The sequence below is a fragment of the Eleutherodactylus coqui genome, chromosome 8, assembly GCF_035609145.1.
Source record: "Eleutherodactylus coqui strain aEleCoq1 chromosome 8, aEleCoq1.hap1, whole genome shotgun sequence".
Taxonomy (NCBI): domain Eukaryota; kingdom Metazoa; phylum Chordata; class Amphibia; order Anura; family Eleutherodactylidae; genus Eleutherodactylus; species Eleutherodactylus coqui.
The window spans coordinates 33,114,634-33,135,847 of record NC_089844.1 but is presented as its reverse complement, the minus strand read 5'-3'; the positions used below and the strand labels follow the sequence as shown (position 1 = coordinate 33,135,847).

Sequence of the window (21,214 nt, the reverse complement as noted above, 5' to 3'; positions counted from 1 at the left end):
TCTTTCTCTTCTTGTTTTCCCTGGATATAATCTGCCTTGAGGTGTCTGGCAGCGGCGTAGAAAATAGATGGCAGAAAAAGCCCACATGGTCCATCCAGTCTGCCCTTGTATTATTTCCTTTCTATTTCTCTCTTAGGATACACCCATGCTTATCCCAGGCAGGCTTGAATTCATTTAGCTGAGGCTTACTCCGCTCTTTACTTTAAAGATACATGAATGTTTAGCCAAACCAAGCGTTCATGTCTATGCGTTAGTTGAGAGAAATAACTGTTGGCTGAATGCTATCAAAGGCTTATGGGCACCTTTAATCTCCGAATCTGGAGGCTTTTTATACATATATTACACTTTCCACATATAAAACTTCGGGAAGGGGGCATAATGTCACTTTTTGCTTCAGGCAGCATAAGGGCTAGAAGACTTTTTTAGTTTTGACTAAGAATGTTTTTATTACATACTAATACGGTTTGTAGGGCTAAAAAAGACATATGTCCATCCGAATCAACATATTTAAGCTACAGTAGAGAGTCACTGGCCACCATTCTGCATGCAAAAATGTCACAAAATATTATTTAACCCCTACCAGCTCCAGGACGTACATTTACATCTTGGAGCATTGGGGTATGTATGAAGAGAGATAGCGGGGTGACCTCTCTGCATACAGAGCGTGCATCAGCTGTTTACTACAGCTGACACCCGCGGGCAATAGCCGCGATCGGGGGTCCCGTACACACACACACACACACACCCCCATCGCGGTAAGATCGGGGGAGCCGTGCAAATGTCATGGCAGCCAGGGGCCTTCTGAAAGGCCCCAGAGCTGCTTTGGAAGACTGCCTTAATCTTCTATATTTCCCCTTCTGTGATGTAAGTTCTGTATCAAACTAGCATACAGACGTGCATGGCCAGCACACTTAATCACCCCCCAAATATACAATTGTTATTTCTAATTTAATTATGTATTATGAATGTGTATATGTGGAGTGGCTTGATAGGCTGCCTGTCAAAAAGCTGTAGCATTACGTCATACTGCAGGAGCGATCAAAGCATCGCATGTTGGAGTCACCCAGGGGGCTTAAAAGTAAAGTAAAAAAAGATCAATAAAGTTTTTTTAATTGTAAAAAAAAAGTTATAAAAGTTTAAATCTCCCTCCTTTTGCCATATCTATAATTTAAAAAATTAAATCATCAAACAAAAATACATATTTGGTATCGCCGCGTCCGTAAAAGTCAGATCTCTTAAAGTAGCACATTATTTATCCCCCACAGTGAACATCGTCTGAAAAAAAAAAAGAACGCCAGAAATGCACTTTTTCAGTCACCCGGTCTCCCACTAAAAACACAATAAAAAGCGATCAAAAAGTCGTATGTATTCTGAATTGGTAGTAACGGAAACTACAGGACATCCCACAAAAAATGAGCCCTCGCTGAACTACATCGACAAAAAAAATTTAAAAGTTGTTGCGCGCAGAAGATGACCGCAGAAAATAATTGGAAAAAAAATAAGTCTTTGAAAAAAAAATAGTACAGTAAAAAAAAACTATACAAGTTTGGTATTGTAGTAATCTTACCCATAGAATAAAGTTGTCATGTCGTTTTTGTTGCAGTTTATGCGCCATAGAAACAAAACACACTGAAAGATGGCGGAATGTCTTTTTTTTTTTTTCATTTTACTCCACTAAGAATTTTTAAAATGTTTTTCAGTACATTATATGGTACATTAAATAGCACCATTGAAAAATACAACTCGTCCCACAAAAAACAAGCCCTCATACAGCAACGTCGATGGATAAATAAAGGAGTTACGATTTTTTTAAAGGGGGGAGGAAAAAACGAAAATGGGAAAAAAAAGGGGTCTGCGTCATTAAGGGGTTAATAGTTAATAGAGTTAATATAGGGGAGAGAGAGGGAGAGAGAGAGAGAGTATTTTAAGGTCTTTATGGAAGCTCCTAAGATATTTCCACTAGCTAATCAAATTAATTTTTGAGTATATTTAAGTTATTGGCCTCTGTCCATAGTGGGAGGTTGTGTCTGCCTTCAGACAGGCGCAGAGGAAGGTTAACTCTGCGGCTATACTGGTCGCAGGAATGAGAGTCCAATTCCGAGATCATTCAGACATCATTGAAGACATGAATATTTACTTTGGTGGCATTGGCACAAGCACAGTTCAAGCAAAGAAGGCAAGAGAAGCAGTTATTGGAAGGTTTGTGACCATTTTGCCATTTATTGTACTGCCACATAATTCGAATGAGCAACAGTTACTAATTTAACCCTGTTATCTAACCAGGCAGTGGGATGAGGAGATGCTGAGTGAAGCGTGTCGATTCATCTTGGATGAGGTTTCTCTTACACCTTCTGCTCCTGGTGGGAAGGTGGAATACAGAAGGACTTTGACCGTCAGCTTTCTTTTCAAATTCTACCTAGAAGTGCTACAAGCCCTAAAATCAGAGGTGGGTTAAATGTCTTGACTACATGACTAAATAATTAATACCCAAAGAAAGTAAAAGTGAGGCTAATTTTGATCAACCATTTGGAAAATTTCAATTCAAACTTATATAAAATGTTTAGTAACTTTGCAAAAAGTTTCATTTAGTTATCTTGTACTACTTGCTCTTACTAGGAAGCAATATATTGTGCTAACTCAGATATAGACACTGAATGCCCATGGTATTAACCCTTTCCAATCCCATTTGTATACTGGTTTTCCTAGGGGGCTTACTCTTTTTCTGCTGTTATACACCAGCGCTATATGCTGGCTAAAGCCAGTACTGCATGAGGTGACACATTGGATAGGCTCTGACAGCAGAGAGGCTGGTAATCTACAGTAAGAGAACCCCGACGGGCATCTTCCAACATCAGAGCTGTACAGCCTTAAAGCATAATGTCTTTAGACGTCATGGGGTAGAAAAAAAGGGGGGTTAGATAGGGGTGAGGGATGGGTCTTTGAGATGCCTCGAAGAAAGTCTTGTGTCCATGTATGTTGGAGCCTCCATGGACTAAGCTGTTACGGGCGGGGGTTTACCTCTTAGTGCCGACAAGCGCCAAAGTCACACACTACCCAGATACCTAAGTAGAAGAGGACGAACGACGAACCTTTGGTAGGACTGAGCCTCGAATCCAATGTGTTCATTTTAATAGTATTTATACACCCTATCCAAGAAAGTGTGTGTTGATCCCATTTTTTCAGTCTGCTTTTGAGCTTGTTAAACAGGGAGGGGTAATTCCGTTTATAAAGTGTGCCCACAGATGAAGTGATCTTAATCTCTAGGTATGTGAGGTAATGCTGCGGGGACTGAAATCTAAAGTTAATCTCAATCAATTTCTGCATGCTCGGAGTGATACTGATATACAGAACTTCTGTTTTATCTATATTAACTTGTAGCCCTGAAATAACTGTGAACCTGTCCAAGATGGTCATTAAATTGGGAAGAAATGTCAGTGGTCTAGCTAGGCTGAGGAGGATGTCATTCTCAAATAAGTTGGCCTTATACTCTTTCCCATCCTGCATGATCCCTGCTATATCAGGGTTCTTCCTTTATCATATATGCAAGGGGTTCCATTGCCAAAGAAAATAGAGCTGGGGACAGGGGTCACCCCTGTCTAGTTCCTCTCTGCATAACAATCGGGGTGGGTTTGGAACAGGGGAGTTTCAGAGTTGCCGAGGGAGTAGAGTATAGTGATCTAAGAGCTAGCATATAAGGTCCGTGAATCCCCATTTTATCACGAACTGTGAAAAGATAGTCCCACGATAGGCTATCAAAAGCCTTTTCTATGCCCAGTACCAGAGCCAGCATCGGGATTTTCTGGCCCTGGGCTATATGGATCAAGTTTAGGACTTTTCTTGCGTTATCTGCCGCTTGTCTGGAAGGTATAAAGCCTACCTCATCTTTGTGGATTAGGTGAGGAAGTAAGAGGTTTGGGCGTTTGGCGAGTATACTTGTTAATATTTTATAATCAAGGTTAAGCAGCGATATCAGTCTGTAGTTTTTTAGAGAGGCGTGGTCTTTATTTGGTTTTGGTATGACCGTTATATGCGCTTCAAGGAATTCACTTGGTGGATGTTTCCCTGTTAGGGTCCCATTATAGAAGCTTGTGCGGTGGGGAATCAGGGATGTCGCTAATTTTTTTATAATAGAGGGCCATGAATCTGTTTGGGCCTGGGGCTTTTTCCTGTTTTAGATTCATAATTAGAGATGAGCGAACGTACTCGTCCGAGCTTGATACTCGTTCGAGTATTAGCGTGTTCGAGATGCTCGTTACTAGAGGCGAGTACCACGCGATGTTCGAGTTACTTTCACTTTCATCTCTGAGACGTTAGCGCGCTTTTCTGGCCAATAGAAAGACAGGGAAGGCATTACAACTTCCCCCTGCGACGTTCAAGCCCTATACCACCCCCCTGCAGTGAGTGGCTGGCGAGATCACGTGTCACCCGAGTATATAAATCGGCCCATCCCGCGGCTCGCCACAGATGCATTCTGACAGAGATCAGGGAAAGTGCTGCTGGTGCCGGAGCTGCTATAGGGAGAGCGTTAGGAGTGATTTTAGGGTTGAAGAACCCCAACGGTCCTTCTTAGGGCCACCTCTGACCGTGTGCAGTACTGTTGAGGCTGCTTTTAGCAGTGTTGCACAATTTTATTTTTTTTGTATATCGGGCGTGCAGAGCATTGCGTCCTCAGTCTGCAGTCATTGCACAGAGTATAGGGCCAGTACTGGTGAGGCAGGGAAAGATATATACAGGCTATAAAGGCAGTCGGCTGTTTCAAAAAAATTGGGGAAAAATACTATATTTGGGCTGCCTGTGACCGTGTACAGTTTACTGCGTGTCTGCTGGGGGTAGTAGTCCTAATTAATACGCAGCTAAGCGTTACAGCAGGCTTGCGCAAAATTGTTTCCTGGATCTGCTGTCTCTGTTACATGATCGCCGTCATCCCGGCAGAGGGAAACAGTATACATAATATTATACGCTGCCTACAGTATCTATCTGCTGGGGGTAGAAGTCCTAATTAATACGCAGCTAAGCGTTACAGCAGGCTTGCGCAAAATTGTTTCCTGGATCTGCTGTCTCTGTTACATAATCGCCGTCATCCCGCCAGAGGGAAACAGTATACATAATATTATACGCTGCCTACAGTATCTATCTGCTGGGGGTAGTAGTCCTAATTATTACGCAGCTAAGCGTTACAGCAGGCTTGCGCAAAATTGTTTCCTGGATCTGCTGTCTCTGTTACATAATCGCCGTCAGCCCGCCAGAGGGAAACAGTATACATAATATTATACGCTGCCTACAGTATCTATCTGCTGGGGGTAGTAGTCCTAATTAATACGCAGCTAAGCGTTACAGCAGGCTTGCGCAAAATTGTTTCCTGGATCTGCTGTCTCTGTTACATGATCGCCGTCATCCCGGCAGAGGGAAACAGTATACATAATATTATACGCTGCCTACAGTATCTATCTGCTGGGGGTAGTAGTCCTAATTAATACGCAGCTAAGCGTTACAGCAGGCTTGCGCAAAATAGTTTCCTGGATCTGCTGTCTCTGTTACATGATCGCCGTCATCCCGCCAGAGGGAAAGAGTATACATAATATTATACGCTGCCTACAGTATCTATCTGCTGGGGGTAGTAGTCCTAATTAATACGCAGCTAAGCGTTACAGCAGGCTTGCGCAAAATAGTTTCCTGGATCTGCTGTCTCTGTTACATGATCGCTGTCATCCCGCCAGAGGGAAACAGTATACATAATATTATATGCTGCCTACAGTATCTGTCTGCTGTATCAACTCAGCATTTTAAAAAAATAGAAGCAAAATACTTAAGGCCTACTACTGGCCTTTGGCCACTTGACTGCTTCTGCGCTGTGAATTCCACTAGCTCAGTCATACGCACGTACGTCTCACTACAGGCGTGCGCAAAATTGTTTCCTGGCTCTGCTGTGCGTTCCGTAAGGGAAGTCAGCCTCCAACCACAGGCCAATAAGCGGCACATTTAATTACAGCGTTCTGTTTCTGCACTACTGGTAATACAGCATGCTGAGGGGTAGGGGTAGGCATAGAGGACGTGGACGCGGGCGAGGACACGGAGGCCCAAGTCAGGGTGTGGGCACAGGCCAAGCTCCTGATCCAGGTGTATCGCAGCCGACTGCTGCGGGATTAGGAGAGAGGCACGTTTCTGGTGTCCCCACATTCATCTCACAATTAATGGGTCCACGCGGTAGACCTTTATTAGAAAATGAGCAGTGTGAGCAGGTCCTGTCGTGGATGGCAGAAAGTGCATCCAGCAATCTATCGACCACCCAGAGTTCTACGCCGTCCACTGCTGCAACTCTGAATCCTCTGGCTGCTGCTCCTCCTTCCTCCCAGCCTCCTCACTCCATTACAATGACACATTCTGAGGAGCAGGCAGACTCCCAGGAACTGTTCTCGGGCCCCTGCCCAGAATGGGCAGCAATGGTTCCGAATCCTCTCCCACTAGAGGAGTTTGTCGCGACCGATGCCCAACCTTTGGAAAGTTCCCGGGGTCCGGGGGATGAGGCTGGGGACTTCCGGCAACTGTCTCAAGAGCTTTCAGTGGGTGAGGAGGACGATGACGATGAGACACAGTTGTCTATCACTCAGGTAGTAGTAATTGGAGTAAGTACGAGGGAGGAGCGCACAGAGGATTCGGAGGAAGAGCAGCAGGACGATGAGGTGACTGACCCCACCTGGTTTGCTACGCCTACTGAGGACAGGTCTTCAGGGGGGAGGCAAGTGCAGCAGCAGGGCAGGTTGGAAGAGGCAGTGCGGTGGCCAGGGGTAGAGGCAGGGCCAGACCGAATAATCCACCAACTGTTTCCCAAAGCGCCCCCTCGCGCCATGCCACCCTGCAGAGGCCGAGGTGCTCAAAGGTCTGGCAGTTTTTCACTGAGAGTGCAGACGACCGACGAACAGTGGTGTGCAACCTTTGTCGCGCCAAGATCAGCCGGGGAGCCACCACCACCAGCCTCACCACCACCAGCATGCGCAGACATATGATCGCCAAGCACCCCACAAGGTGGGACGAAGGCCGTTCACTGCCTCCGGTTTGCACCACTGCCTCTCCCCCTGTGCCCCAACCTGCCACTGAGATCCAACCCCCCTCTCAGGACACAGGCACTACCGTCTCCTGGCCTGCACCCACACCCTCACCTCCGCTGTGCTCGGCCCCATCCACCAATGTCTCTCAGCGCACCGTCCAGCCGTCGCTAGCGCAAGTGTTGGAGCGCAAGCGTAAGTACGCCACCACGCACCCGCACGCTCAAGCGTTAAACGTGCACATAGTCAAATTTATCAGCCTGGAGATGCTGCCGTATAGGGTTGTGGAAACGGAGGCTTTCAAAGGTATGATGGCGGCGGCGGCGGCCCCGCGCTACTCAGTTCCCAGTCACCACTACTTTTCCCGATGTGCCGTCCCAGCCCTGCACGACCACGTCTCCCGCAACATTGTACGCGCCTTCACCAACGCGGTTACTGCCAAGGTCCACTTAACAACGGACACGTGGACAAGCAAAGGCGGGCAGGGCCACTATATCTCTCTGACGGCACATTGGGTGAATTTAGTGGAGGCTGGGACAGAGTCAGAGCCTGGGACCGCTCATGTCCTACCCACCCCCAGAATTGCGGGCCCCAGCTCGGTGGTGGTATCTGCGGCGGTGTATGCTTCCTCCACTAAACCACCCTCCTCTTCCTCCTCCTATGCAACCTCTGTCTCGCAATCAAGATGTGTCAGCAGCAGCAGCACGTCGCCAGCAGTCGGTGTCGTGCGGCGTGGCAGCACAGCGGTGGGCAAGCGTCAGCAGGCCGTGCTGAAACTACTCAGCTTAGGAGAGAAGAGGCACACGGCCCACGAACTGCTGCAGGGTCTGACAGAGCAGACCGACCGCTGGCTTGCGCCGCTGAGCCTCCAACCGGGCATGGTCGTGTGTGACAATGGCCGTAACCTGGTGGTGGCTCTGCAGCTCGGCAGCCTCACGCACGTGCCATGCCTGGCCCACGTCTTTAATTTGGTGGTTCAGCGCTTTCTGAAAAGCTACCCATGCTTGTCAGACCTGCTCGGAAAGGTGCGCCGGCTCTGCGCACATTTCCGCAAGTCCCACACGGACGCTGCCACCCTGTGCACCCTGCAACATCGGTTTCATCTGCCAGTGCACCGACTGCTGTGCGACGTGCCCACACGGTGGAACTCTACGCTCCACATGTTGGCCAGGCTCTATGAGCAGCGTAGAGCTATAGTGGAATAACAACTCCAACATGGGCGGTGCAGTGGGAGTCAGCCTCCTCAATTCTTTACAGAAGAGTGGGCCTGGTTGGCAGACATCTGCCAGGTCCTTGGAAACTTTGAGGAGTCTACCCAGGTGGTGAGCGGCGATGCTGCAATTATTAGCGTCACCATTCCTCTGCTATGCCTCTTAAGAAGTTCCCTGCAAAGCATAAAGGCAGACGCTTTGCGCTCGGAAACGGAGGCGGGGGAAGACAGTATGTCGCTGGATAGTCAGAGCACCCTCCTGTCTATATCTCAGCACGTTGAGGAGGAGGAGCATGAGGAGGATGAGGAGGAGGGGGAAGAGACAGCTTGGCCCACTGCTGAGGGTACCCATGCTGCTTGCCTGTCATCCTTTCAGCGTGTATGGCCTGAGGAGGAGGAGGAGGAGGAGGATCCTGAAAGTGATCTTCCTAGTGAGGACAGCCATGTGTTGCGTACAGGTACCCTGGCACACATGGCTGACTTCATGTTAGGATGCCTTTCTCGTGACCCTCGCGTTACACGCATTCTGGCCACTACGGATTACTGGGTGCACACACTGCTCGACCCACGGTATAAGGAGAACCTTTCCACTCTCATACCCAAAGAGGAAAGGGGTTCGAGAGTGATGCTATACCACAGGGCGCTGGTGGACAAACTGATGGTAAAATTCCCCTCCGACAGCACTAGTGGCCGAAGGCGCATTTCCGAGGGCCAGGTAGCAGGGGAGGCACAGAGATCAGGCAGCATGTACAGCACAGGCAGGGAAACACTCTCTAAGGCCTTTGACAGCTTTATGGCTCCCCAGCAAGACTGTGTCACTGCTCCCCAGTCAAGGCTGAGTCGGCGGGAGCACTGTAAAAGGATGGTGAGGGAGTAAGTAGCCGATCGCATGACCGTCCTCCGTGACACCTCTGCCCCCTACAACTACTGGGTGTCGAAGCTGGACACGTGGCATGAACTTGCGCTGTATGCCCTGGAGGTGCTTGCTTGTCCTGCGGCTAGCGTCTTGTCAGAGAGGGTGTTTAGTGCGGCTGGGGGAATCAGCACAGATAAGCGTACCCGCCTGTCAACCGACAGTGCCGACAGGCTTACACTCATCAAGATGAACAAAGCCTGGATTTCCCCAGACTTCTCTTCTCCACCAGCGGACAGCAGCGATACCTAAGCAATACGTAGGCTGCACCCGCGGATGGAAGCATCGTTCTCTATCACCATCAAAAACGGGGACCTTTTAGCTTCATCAATCTGTGTATAATATTCATCCTCCTCCTCCTGCTCCTCCTCCTGAAACCTGACGTAATCACGCTGAACGGGCAATTTTTCTTAGGCCCACAAGGCTCAGTCATATAATTTTTGTAAACAATTTTTATACGTTTCAATGCTCATTAAAGCGTTGAAACTTTCACCTGAACCAATTTTTATTTTAACTGGGCTGCCTCCAGGCCTAGTTACAAATTAAGCCACATTAACCAAAGCGATTAATGGGTTTCACCTGCCCTCTTGGTTGGGCATGGGCAATTTTTCTGACGTACATTAGTACTGTTGGTACACCAATTTTTTGGGGCCCTCGCCTACAGTGTAATCCAATTAATTTTTTGCCCACCTGCATTAAAGCTGACGTTACATCAGCTGTGCTGGGCACTGCAATGGGATATATTTATGTACCGCCGGTGGGTTCCAGGGAGCCACCCATGCTGTGGGTCCACAGGGAGTTGTAACTGCATCTGTCCACTTCTAAAGAACCCCAGTCTGACTGGGGCATGCAGTGTGGGCCGAAGCCCACCTGCATTTAATCGGACGTTACCTCAGCTGTGATGGGCACTGCCATGGAATACATTTATGTACAGCCGGTGGGTTCCAGGGAGCCACCCATGCTGTGGGTCCACAGGGAGTTGTAACTGCATGTGTCCACTTCTAAAGAACCCCAGTCTGACTGGGCCATGCAGTGTGGGCCGAAGCCCACCTGCATTAAACATGACATTACCTCAGCTGTGATGGGCAATGCAATGGGATATATTTATCTACCGCCGGTGGCTTCCTGGCACCCACCCATGCTGTCGGTCCACACGGAGTTGTAACTGCATGTGTCCACTTCTAAAGAACCCAAGTCTGACTGGGGCATGCAGTGTGGGCCGAAGCCCACCTGCATTTAATCGGACGTTACCTCAGCTGTGATGGGCACTGCAATGGGATATATTAATGTACAGCCGGTGGGTTCCAGGGAGCCACCCATGCTGTGGGTGCACACAGAATTCCCATTGCGGAGTTGTACCTGCCTGTGACTATTTATAAAAAACGGCGGTCTGACTGGGGCATGCAGACACCTTGACAGAATGAATAGTGTGTGGCACATAGGTTCCCCATTGCTATGCCCACGTGTGCAGCTCCTGATGGCGGTGGCACAGGATTATATTTCTCATTGCTTCTGTACAGCATTGTGGGCTATCGCCCCGCCCCTTTTAAAGAGGGTCGCTGCCTAGCCATGCCAACCCTCTGCAGTGTGTGCCTGCGGTTCCTTCTCATGGCAGACGCACTTATAAATAGACATGAGGGTGGTGTGGCATGAGTGCAGCTGAAGGCTGCGCAGGGACACTTTGGTGTGCGCTGTGGACACTGCGTCGTGCGGGGGGGCGGGGGGGTTGGGCAGCATGTAACCCAGGAGAAGTGGCAGCGGAGTGTCATGCAGGCAGTGATTGTGCTTTGTTGGAGGTAGTGTGGTGCTTAGCTAAGGTATGCATTGCTAATGAGGGCTTTTCAGAAGTAAAAGTTGTTGGGAGGGGGGGGGCACTCTTGCCGCTATTGTGGCTTAATAGTGGGACCTGGGAACTTGAGATGCAGCCCAACATGTAGCCCCTCGCCTGCCCTATCCGTTGCTGTGCCGTTCCCATCACTTTCTTGAATTGCCCAGATTTTCACAAATGAAAACCTTAGCGAGCATCGGCGATATAGAAAAATGCTCAAGTCGCCCATTGACTTCAATGGGGTTCGTTACTCGAAACGAACCCTCGAGCATCGCGATAATTTTGTCCCGAGTAACGAGCACCCGAGCATTTTGGTGCTCGCTCATCTCTATTCATAATGATATCTTCAATTTCTTCACATGAAATGGGTCTATTTTCTTCGTCGCTATAAGTTGTCGTGAGCTTAGGTCAATGGAGGTGTTTTAGGAAGTTCATGGGAGCCGAAGGGGTTTGTTGGGGTTTGCATTTATAGACCGACATATAAAATTTGTGAAACACTTTAGCACTTCTGTCTGGATTCGCTGTGCACTCTCCGTTTCCTATCCTAATTGAATAGAACAAGTTGATCCGTTCTTTCGCACGAAGTTGCACCGCTAGCAATTTGTCTGTTTGCCTGTCTAAAATAAGTGGCTTGTGTCCAGTTTAGAGCTTTTTCTGCTAGTGCGGCGTAAATAAGATTTAATTTGACTTTTATGTCCCTGATTTTTTTAGTTAGTGAAATACTGGGTCTCTGTTGGTTGGCGGTCTCGAGCAGAGTGAAGCGCCTCTCTAGCATGTTTTGAGTTTGTGTTTTCTCTCTTTTCTTGTGCGCCACTATTCTGGTTATTTGTCCTCTCATATAGGCCTTTTGGGCCAACCATACCCATGTTGGTTGTGACTCAGGGTGTACATTAGTGGATAGATAAACATCAAGCTGATGGGATATCTCAGCTCGTGTGATTGGGTCTTTTAAAAGGGACTCATTGTGTCAACACCTTTTAGGAGATCTCAGGGCATTTTGTGTAACAAAGTGTGTTAGAACTATGTCATGGTCTGGTGACATTTAAAGTGTCAGGACTAGAGATGAGCGGGTATACTCGCTAAGGCACATTACTCAAGCGAGTAGTGCCTTAGCCGACTTTCTCCCCGCTCGTCTCTAAAGATTCGGGGGCCGGCGCGGGTGACAGGTGAGTTGCGGCGGGGATCGGGGGGGCGAGGGGGAGAGAGTGATCTCCCCTCTGTTCCTCCCCGCTCTCCCCCCGCCGTTCCCCGCCGGCCGCCAAATCTTTAGAGACGAGCAGGGAGATACTCGGCTAAGGCACTACTTGCTCGAGTAATGTGCCTTAGCGAGTATACTCGCTCATCTCTAGTCAGGACATAGTGTTATCTATCACTGTAAATTATGTTTTTTCACAATAGTAATGGTTTTCTTGTGTATTTTCTTTTAGTATAGAGTGAATGGGCACATCTATCCTGCAAATATATCTCAGAGAAACAGTGCTGAAAGTACTGTAATCCAGAATGCAACGCTAAAAACTATGCAAACATATCAGGTATGTCTGTCAATAAAATCATCTATTGGGACTAAAATCATAAATACAAATCAATAGGTTATTTGACTAACCCAAAAAGGTACGCCTACTACTTGACCTTTATTTCCAATTTAAAAGGTTTCTTTTTAGGACAACTGTTATTTCTGCTAGGCTCAAAAGTGGAAATAAATGTAATATTTTGTGTGGATGGAGATCTGCAGCTCTGGGGATTATTAAATAAAAAGTTTCACGGTCGTAACCATTAGACCCTGATGATGTCACTTATATGTTAAACAACAGCATTGATGGGTAGCTGTAGAGTGGGATCAAAACTACATTAAGAGTATGTTCATATGGGTCAGAAATGCTGACCCAAATGGGAGTTCGTGTTGTTGATACACATTGTATTGAGGTTGTTTACGTTTCATATAGGGATGTAAATGTGATCACCAACAAATGTTTCATCACCAACATAGAAGGGGGTTCTTTACTGTATAGGCCCATTTAGACTAGATGAATGTCGGGCAAACGATGCCCAACACTCGTCCTCGCACATACTAGCTCCCATGCTGTCATGCAGGAGTGAGTATCGCTGGCTCTCTCGCAGAGCGGCCAGCAAGGAGGCGGGAAGATTGGAGGAGATTTCATTCCTCACTCTCCTCCGCCCCTCTCCGTTCACTGTACACAGCGGCCGTTCAGTACTGAACAGCTGCTGTTTACACTGAGCAATAGAGATGAGCGAGTATACTTGCTAAGGCACATTACTCGAGCGAGTAGTGCCTTCGTCAAGTATCTCCCCGCTCGTCTCTAAAGATTCGGGGGCTGGCGGCGGGGGAGAGTGGGGAGGAACGGAGGGGAGATCTCTCTCTCCCTCTCTCCCCCCCCCCCTTGCTCCCCGCCGCAACTCACCTGTCACCCGCGCCGGCTCCCGAATCTTTAGAGACGAGCGGGGAGATACTTGGCTAAGGCACTACTCGCTCGAGTAATGTGCCTTAACGAGTATACTCACTCATCTCTACTGAGCAATCATCGTTTATCGTTTAAGCTGCATAAAATCCTGAACAATTATCGTTCAGTGTAAACAGCAGCCGTTCACTTCTGAACAGCCGCTGTGTAAAGTGAATGGAGAGGCTCGGGGGAGAGCGAGGAGAAAAATCTCCCCTTGCTGCCCCGGCCCCTTGCTGGCCGCTCTGTCAAAGAGCCAGCAATACTCGCTCCTGTGCAGTGGCACGGGAGCGAGGACACACAGGTACGAGTGTCCGGCATCGTTTGCGGTGATTTTATTGCCTAGCCAATCAAGACGAGCAACACTAATTATGGTGTAATTGATTCTCTTCTTATTAGTAGATTGATTTGGTCATAATTTTCTTCTATGATTGCCAGGACATTACTGCTCATCAACCCGTTCATGACGCTGTTGGGCGTCCTATCATGCATAAGTCAGCCATGATGCAGGTGTCTGGGGAAGCAGTCTATTGTGACGACATGCCAATCATAGAGGGAGAATTGTTTTTGGCTTTGGTCACAAGTTCAAGAGCTCATGCGAGAATCATGTGAGTATAGGTATATAAGATGATTCAGCTCTACAATGTAATTAGCTTACTATATCATTTTATTGATTATTGCACGTGAAATGTGTATTTAGTTAAGAGGAGTTATAGCAAGCAAGAAGAAATCTACATATGAGATTTTGTCCGCTCGAGCGGGACTTGGCAAGCTGTGCGCTATATACATAGGATTGTTTGCTTTTGGTGTACACTTTGAACACACTGCACCATGGATAATACACCCTAGGCCTTATGACATAGAACTTGGGGAGTTACTAGAAAGCACATTCCAGTGAAGGACGTCAATAGTAATGCAGGCAATCAGGAAGTACAACTAAAAATACTTCAGGAAAGCCATACAACAGAAGGAAGAGAGGAAATAGACCGGACATCAAATTACTGTTGCAGAACAAAGTTTTTTTTCCCGAGATGCTCTGCTGCCCAATAAGAGAAGAAACTAAGGAAGAACTAAGTCAATGAAGAGGCTGCTATCAGAAGGCTAAAACTGACAAAGAATTAAACTAGTGGTGGACAACGTTTGACTACCATGCTCTAATAACTTCTGATTATATTGTATGGAGACCTGTAGGTTGCTAACATTGGTTCATTAAAGGGGAAATGTGTGTAATTAATTTAAAAAAATGGGACCCCTTATACAGTACAAATTAACAAACCTTGGTTTAGGAGCCTTCCCTGTTTTTCTAACTCAAGTAGACGTTGGTACTTTCAGACGCATTGAGATACCATTATCACTGGATAAATACTGTATTTCTCCTGTGTCACTGAAACAGGGTCAGGTGGTAGGCTTAACGGGTATGGGTGGCAACAGGTAGTTGGGCAGGGGTATAGTGGTGGTTGCCCTGCAGGGAACATTGTGCCCCATGCACCCCTACAGTAAGGCCACTCTTACACATAGCGTCGTCAAAACGTTGCGATTTTGAACGCAGCACATTGCCACAATTTTACTGTCATTTTTGGATGCAGGTTACTGTGTCTTACAGCGGTTTTTAATGCCCCCCTTATCATTGTGATGGGTGGGGAGGTGTGTTGAAAGGCACGAAAATGCAGCAAAATAGACAACACTCGAAAATCTCTTTATTGGAAAACGCTGTGTACGAGTGCGGGTCTGCGAGGCCCCATTAAAATTAATGGTAGTGTTTTATGCATTTGGAATGCCACGGTAACCACAGTAAAAAGCGCATGTGTAAGAGTGGCCTAAGGGACCTGTAAAGCAGAAGTCAGAGGTCGCATCGGGACAGACCACCTTACACAGTCTTGTGATGCTCCAAATGAATTTAACTGGGTTAATTTAGCAATGCGGCCTTATGGCAGAATCAGCTCAGCTAGTCTCTCTTACCATGGGCGTATGTAGCTTTGCTGCATGAAAATCGCACCATTTTTACTGCATGTACAAATGACTATTTACTGCGTATTTGGTGCATATGTGTTTTTCTTTGCACTCATATTTACTGCATTTTTCATGTGCGAAAAAAAATGAAAGGAGGACCAACTGATGTCACTTGTTTTACACTGTCTCTTGGCTTCTTGTATGAAAAATGCAGCAAATACACATGTAAGACGTGTATTCAGCGTATTTTCTATAACACTCCCATAAACTTTCCCGAGAAATTTAGGTCTGTGAATATAGAACAAAATAGGACATAATGCAATTTTTTACGTGTGTAAAAAAACATAGGTCTGAATAGATCAATGCGGATGAATGGTGTATGCTGTCCGCATTGCATCTGTAAAAAAAATGGTCATAATATAGACAGAACATACAAAGATAAAGCACAGGCGGCGACTTTCTTCTTTATCGCTTGTTTCTCTTCCTTCAGCATTACTGAATTATCTATTTAGCGGCATCTATTTGGTCCAATTCAGCAATTTGAGGCATAGTCTTGGGGTGCAGGAACCTGCAACATGCTAGAAACAACTCCACTTCTTGCCACTTCCTGTCTACCAAAACCCGCAAGAGTCACTATCTATATAGGGTTTTGATCTCACAAGAGGAACACAGTCACCAAAGACATCAATCCTCCCCACCCTGCTGTCCCTTAACCCTTTCCAATCCAGTGTCTGACCTCTGAAGACATTATGGTTTAGGGCTGTACAGCTCCAATGTTGGAAGACGTCCGTCGGGGTTCCCTTACTGTATATTGCCAGCCTCTCTGCTGCCGAAGCCTATCCAACGTGTCATCTGCTTTAGCCAGCAGATAGCACCGCTGTATAACGGCAGAAAAAGAGTAAGCCCCCTAGGAAAACCAGGATACAATTTGGATAGGAAAGGGATTAAGGAACAGCAAACAATATCCCTATTATCAAGAAGTACAATGTTAAACAAGAACAGATGCTACAGGCCTAAACAACTAGCATATCCCCCTTACACCAACATAAAGGGGTTTTCACTAAATACCTTGATTTCATCTAGCTAAGATATGTCATCAATGTCCGATTGGTGGAGGTTCAACGACTGTGACTACAGCATGCCGATTCTGCAGTTTTAGAAAAATGTCAGTCAGAACCAACATTACCCAAATGGGCACTGTACTTTTCTGACAGTCTTGTCACTTCATTCAAACCAATACTGATTAGGCACCAATGATATATCCTAGCAATATGCTATCTATTTCTTTAGTAAGACAACCCCTGTAAATAGCTGCACAGGTTTTGAGAAGATGGGGACAGTATATCTAGTAGCATATGGCTAAGATTACATCTAAAAGGTTGTTGTCTTACAATACCTATAATCTTAAAGTACACTATATAATAAGTCAGCAAGTTTTAAAGAAGGAAGTCATCAGGGTGTTTCGGTTTATGCGTTTGTTCACGTCTATTATAGATCTTTAGATGTGACTGAAGCACTGAGCATGCCAGGAGTGTGTGATGTCATCACCGCCAAAGACGTTCCTGGAGCAAATAAATTTTCTTATTATAACTGGCCCGACCAGTTAATGGCAGAAGACGAGGTATGTCATTTAGTGTAATCTTCTACCATCACATGAGTCAGAAATGACACCAATCTTAAAACATTTTGAAAGTTATGTTTTCCCGGTTCTACTAGTTCATAATGTTATTATAACCAACCGGGTGATAAACCTCAATATATTTCATGAATGTGCTTATAGTCAATAAAAACTCCAGTAAAAAAATATAACCCCAATTCCAAAAAAAGCTGGGATGCTGTGTAATGTGGTAAAATATAAATAAATGTAAAAAAGAGAATGTAATAATTAGGAAATCTCCTATGACCAGATCTTATTCACAATAGGTCATAAAACACATCAGAAGGTGAAAAGAAGACATTTTTCTATTTCATTAAAAAAAAATTAACAAATTTAAAAACTGATGGCATGAACGCATCTCACAAAAGTTGTCTCAGGGCCGTGTCTACCATTGTGCAGCATTCCTGCATTTTACAACAGTCTGGGAAGTGAGGAGACCGATTGCTGGAGTTTGGGGAGGGAATGTTGTCCCATTCTTCTTTGATGCAGGGTTCTAGCTGCTCAACAGTTCTAGGTCGTCTTTGCCAGATTTTTCATAATGCACCAAATGTTTTCTACTTGTGAAAGGTCTCGTCTGCGAGCGGAATCTTCTTCTGTGAAGCCATGCTGTTGTGATGGATTTAGTATGTGGTTTAGCATTGTCTTGCTGAAACATGCAAGGCCTTCCCTGAAAGAGATATTGTCTGAATGGGAGCATATGTTGTTCTAAAGCCTCTATATACTGCTCAGCATTGGTAGGGCCTTTCAATATGTGGAAGCTGTTCATGCCATAGGCAATAATGCAGCCCCATACCATAAGAAAGAGAGGCTGCATTGTTCCTATCTTCTTGATCCATCTCACCACAGAACAGTTTTCCATTTGGGGCGGAGCCTAGCCGCAGAGTGTGATGGCCGCTTACAGAGAGAGCTCCCACACACCGGCACTGTATACAGGCACTTACCTGACGCCATCATGTCCAAAATAGGAAGAATTAGCAAGGAGAAAGGAGGAGAACACTCTGAGACCCCTCGTCCAGCCCGAGGACAGTCGGATCTCCAGAAATTCCTGAAGGAGAAGGGAACCCGGTCACCCCGCGCTGTAAGTAAGATGGCGCCGGCGGCCGCTGCTGCTCCATGCACAGCGCAGGAGGATGAGACTGACACAGAGGGAGAGGAGGAATAACCCTTATCTAGAGGCTTTATGAAAGGACTCCTCGCCAAAACAATGAGCCCGATCATCGCTGACCTCGCCGAGATTAAGGATGGGGTGAGGCATATGGGGAGGAGGGTAGAGGAGCTAGAGGGAACATCAGCCATAGTAACCACACATGCAATTGGTATGGCCGACATCTTAAAGGAACAGCACACACAACTAAACAAAATGCTTCTTATGCAGGAAGATCTAGAGAACCGCTATCAGCGGAATAATTTGCGCATCAAAGGGCTCCCAGAATCTTGGGCACCAGAAGCACTCAGAAAAGTCCTGATTGAAATTTTTACAGAACTGGTAGGCTCTGAAAAAGCCAACGCTATCTTCATAGAGAGAGTACACAGGGCACTAAGACCCCAACCAGCTGCTGTAGAACCTCCAAGAGATGTGGTGTGCAAATTGCTTGCCTTCCCTGATACGGCGGCCATCTTAGAAGCTGCTCGCCTCAAAAGGAACTTGAAGTATGAGAACTCACCTATACAAATTTTCCAGGATCTCTCCCCAGCAACCCTCGCCAAACGCAGGCTCCTGAGGCCACTGCTAGAAGGTCTGAGATCAAAAAACATCAAATATGCCTGGCTATTTCCTTTTGGCCTAGGCATAAACCACAAAGGCAAAAGACTCAATATCCGCTCGCCAGACGACCTGAGTGAGTGCTGGCCCCATCTGGGGTTAGAACCCATAGAGTTGCCTAATTGGCTTCCCTTGCCAGCTCTCCCATCACTGCCTTATCTCCCAACACCAGAAAATTGGCGCACAGTGAACCATAGCAAATCTCCCAAGAACAAGCAAAAGAAAAAGAATAGAGAAGAAGATCTCGTGAGAGACACTTGAACCTCTTGATAAGAGAGATACTGAAAAGTTCATGACGCTGTTTACAGGTTCCCCATTGGTTTCCAAGGACTCGAGAGCCATCCAGATCCGAATTTCATCTGAGGCCCACTCAATGGTCCCTCACTAGGACTCGGAACTCGCCTCCTGAATCCCCAAATTTTTATAAGTTTTTCTTTCTTGAATTAACTCTTCCGTTAAGAAAGTGCCTGCCTTGTGCCTATCCGGCTAGGCGAAACTTTCTTTGAACCAACCATTTGGTTACTCCCCGCCCCACATATACGTCTGGAATCTAACTACAGTGTTGGACCAGCGGTACTTATTCCTGGACAATAGTGTTCTGCTCCACGGATCGTCCCCTTGCGTGACATCCTTTTTTACAGCACTTGTCCAAATCTCACCCCTACTCCTACCCCTTTGTTTCCCTAACCTATCCTCTTAACCTCTCTCCATCCCCCCCTCCCCCCTGCCTTTCCGACTACTCTAGATCTAGCCCATTGGGAGCTCTGACTGACCGCCTGGAAGCACGCCGCCTTCTTCACACTTTCTAAACATAAAGTAAATTCTTTGTCTGCTTTATTTTTTCCTCTTGCTTAGGTAACTTGCCGGACGGGCGACTGTGACGCGTGAAGTTTATGGAAACAATACGGCTTACTTCATTCAATGTCCGGGGCCTCAACCTACTGCAGAAGAGGTCAGCAGTACTACAGCTCCTAAAGAGGTACAACACTAAAATCGCACTCATACAGGAGACACACTACAAAGGGGACAGATGCATGTCCCTTCCAGGGAAACACTTCACATCAGAATACCACAATTCCCATCCAACTTCGGCCTCCAAAGGGGTCTCCATTTACTTACATAAATCTATATCCTTCTCACTCAAAGCTAAATATTCAGATGAAATGGGAAGAGCCTTATTCCTAAAAGGCACCATTAATAATACTACTCTAACAATTGCAAACTTATATGCCCCAAACACCAACCAGGTAGAATGGCTGCTATCTCAATTAGAGATCTTGAGAGAGTTTGCGGAGGGCCACATTATATTGGGAGGGGACTGGAATATTACTTTAAATCCCAAACTGGATGCCTCCACGAACAAATCGGGTATCCCTCAAAAACAAATAAGAAGATTAAACCACACTCTGCACGATCTGGGAGTCGTGGACGCATGGTGCTCCTTCAATCCCTCATCACGAAACTATTCTCACTACTCTCATGTACACTTCTCATTTCAAAGAATTGACTTTATCTTTGTCTCAGGTGATTTACTAACCAAAGTCAAAAAGACTACAATTGATTCCATAATGATTTCTGACCATGCTGCCGTTCATGCGGACATCCTCTTCGTTAGAGATGGCCCCAAAGAATGGAGGTGGCGACTCAACCCATTCCTGCTGGAATCGGAAATCGATAGAACGGATCTTTCCAAATTGATTGAGGAATATTTTCAGATCAATAATGACGGGACCGTAAAATTGCCAGTGACATGGGAAGCCCATAAGGCCTTTGTGCGTGGACTTCTGATCTCTTTGGGATCGAGAATTAAGAAACAGCAACAAGCAAAAATAGATACGCTGTTAACACAGATAGCAAAAATAGAAAGAGAGATGAAACTCTCGCAAATAGCAAACAAAATGGATGAGCTGATCGATTTGAGACGCTAATTAAAAAACTTACTAGAAGCTAGGTACAACAAAAAACTTCTCTATTCAAAACACGCTGCCTATGCACATGGTACCAAAGGCGGAAAATTTATGTCAGCACTCCTTAAAAAATCACGTAGCGGAAATGCTATCAAAGCAATCAAAGACCAGGCGGGCAATAAGCTTACCTCGTCGCTGGAAATTGCCGACGCCTTTCAAAAATTTTACGCAAGTCTCTACAACCTCAAAGACCAATACCCCACCTCGCCTCATATCAATAACAGAGAAAGAATTGACTTATTCTTAAAAAACTCCGATCTACCAAAGTTAGATGAAAGTGCAACCCACCTATTATTAGAACCAATAACATCCCAAGAAGTAGAGGACATTATAATGGCCAGCCCAACGGGGAAAAGTCCAGGCCCAGATGGGCTATCGATTGACTATTATAGAACCTTTAAAATGATCCTAATCCCAAGATTAAAAGA

The 21,214-nt window shown here is 46.3% G+C and overlaps 1 protein-coding gene across 1 annotated transcript in view; it reads left to right on the top strand.

Moving 5' to 3' along the window:
• Positions 1-21,214, top strand: part of LOC136576284 (aldehyde oxidase-like) — a 124,148-nt gene that overhangs the window by 31,701 nt on the left and 71,233 nt on the right. Inside the window, exons 12-16 of the mRNA XM_066575461.1 lie at positions 2,015-2,199; positions 2,284-2,446; positions 12,422-12,526; positions 13,889-14,058; positions 16,895-17,021. Of these exons, the coding sequence (XP_066431558.1) occupies positions 2,015-2,199; positions 2,284-2,446; positions 12,422-12,526; positions 13,889-14,058; positions 16,895-17,021 (750 nt within the window). The remainder of the gene's footprint in view (positions 1-2,014; positions 2,200-2,283; positions 2,447-12,421; positions 12,527-13,888; positions 14,059-16,894; positions 17,022-21,214) is intronic.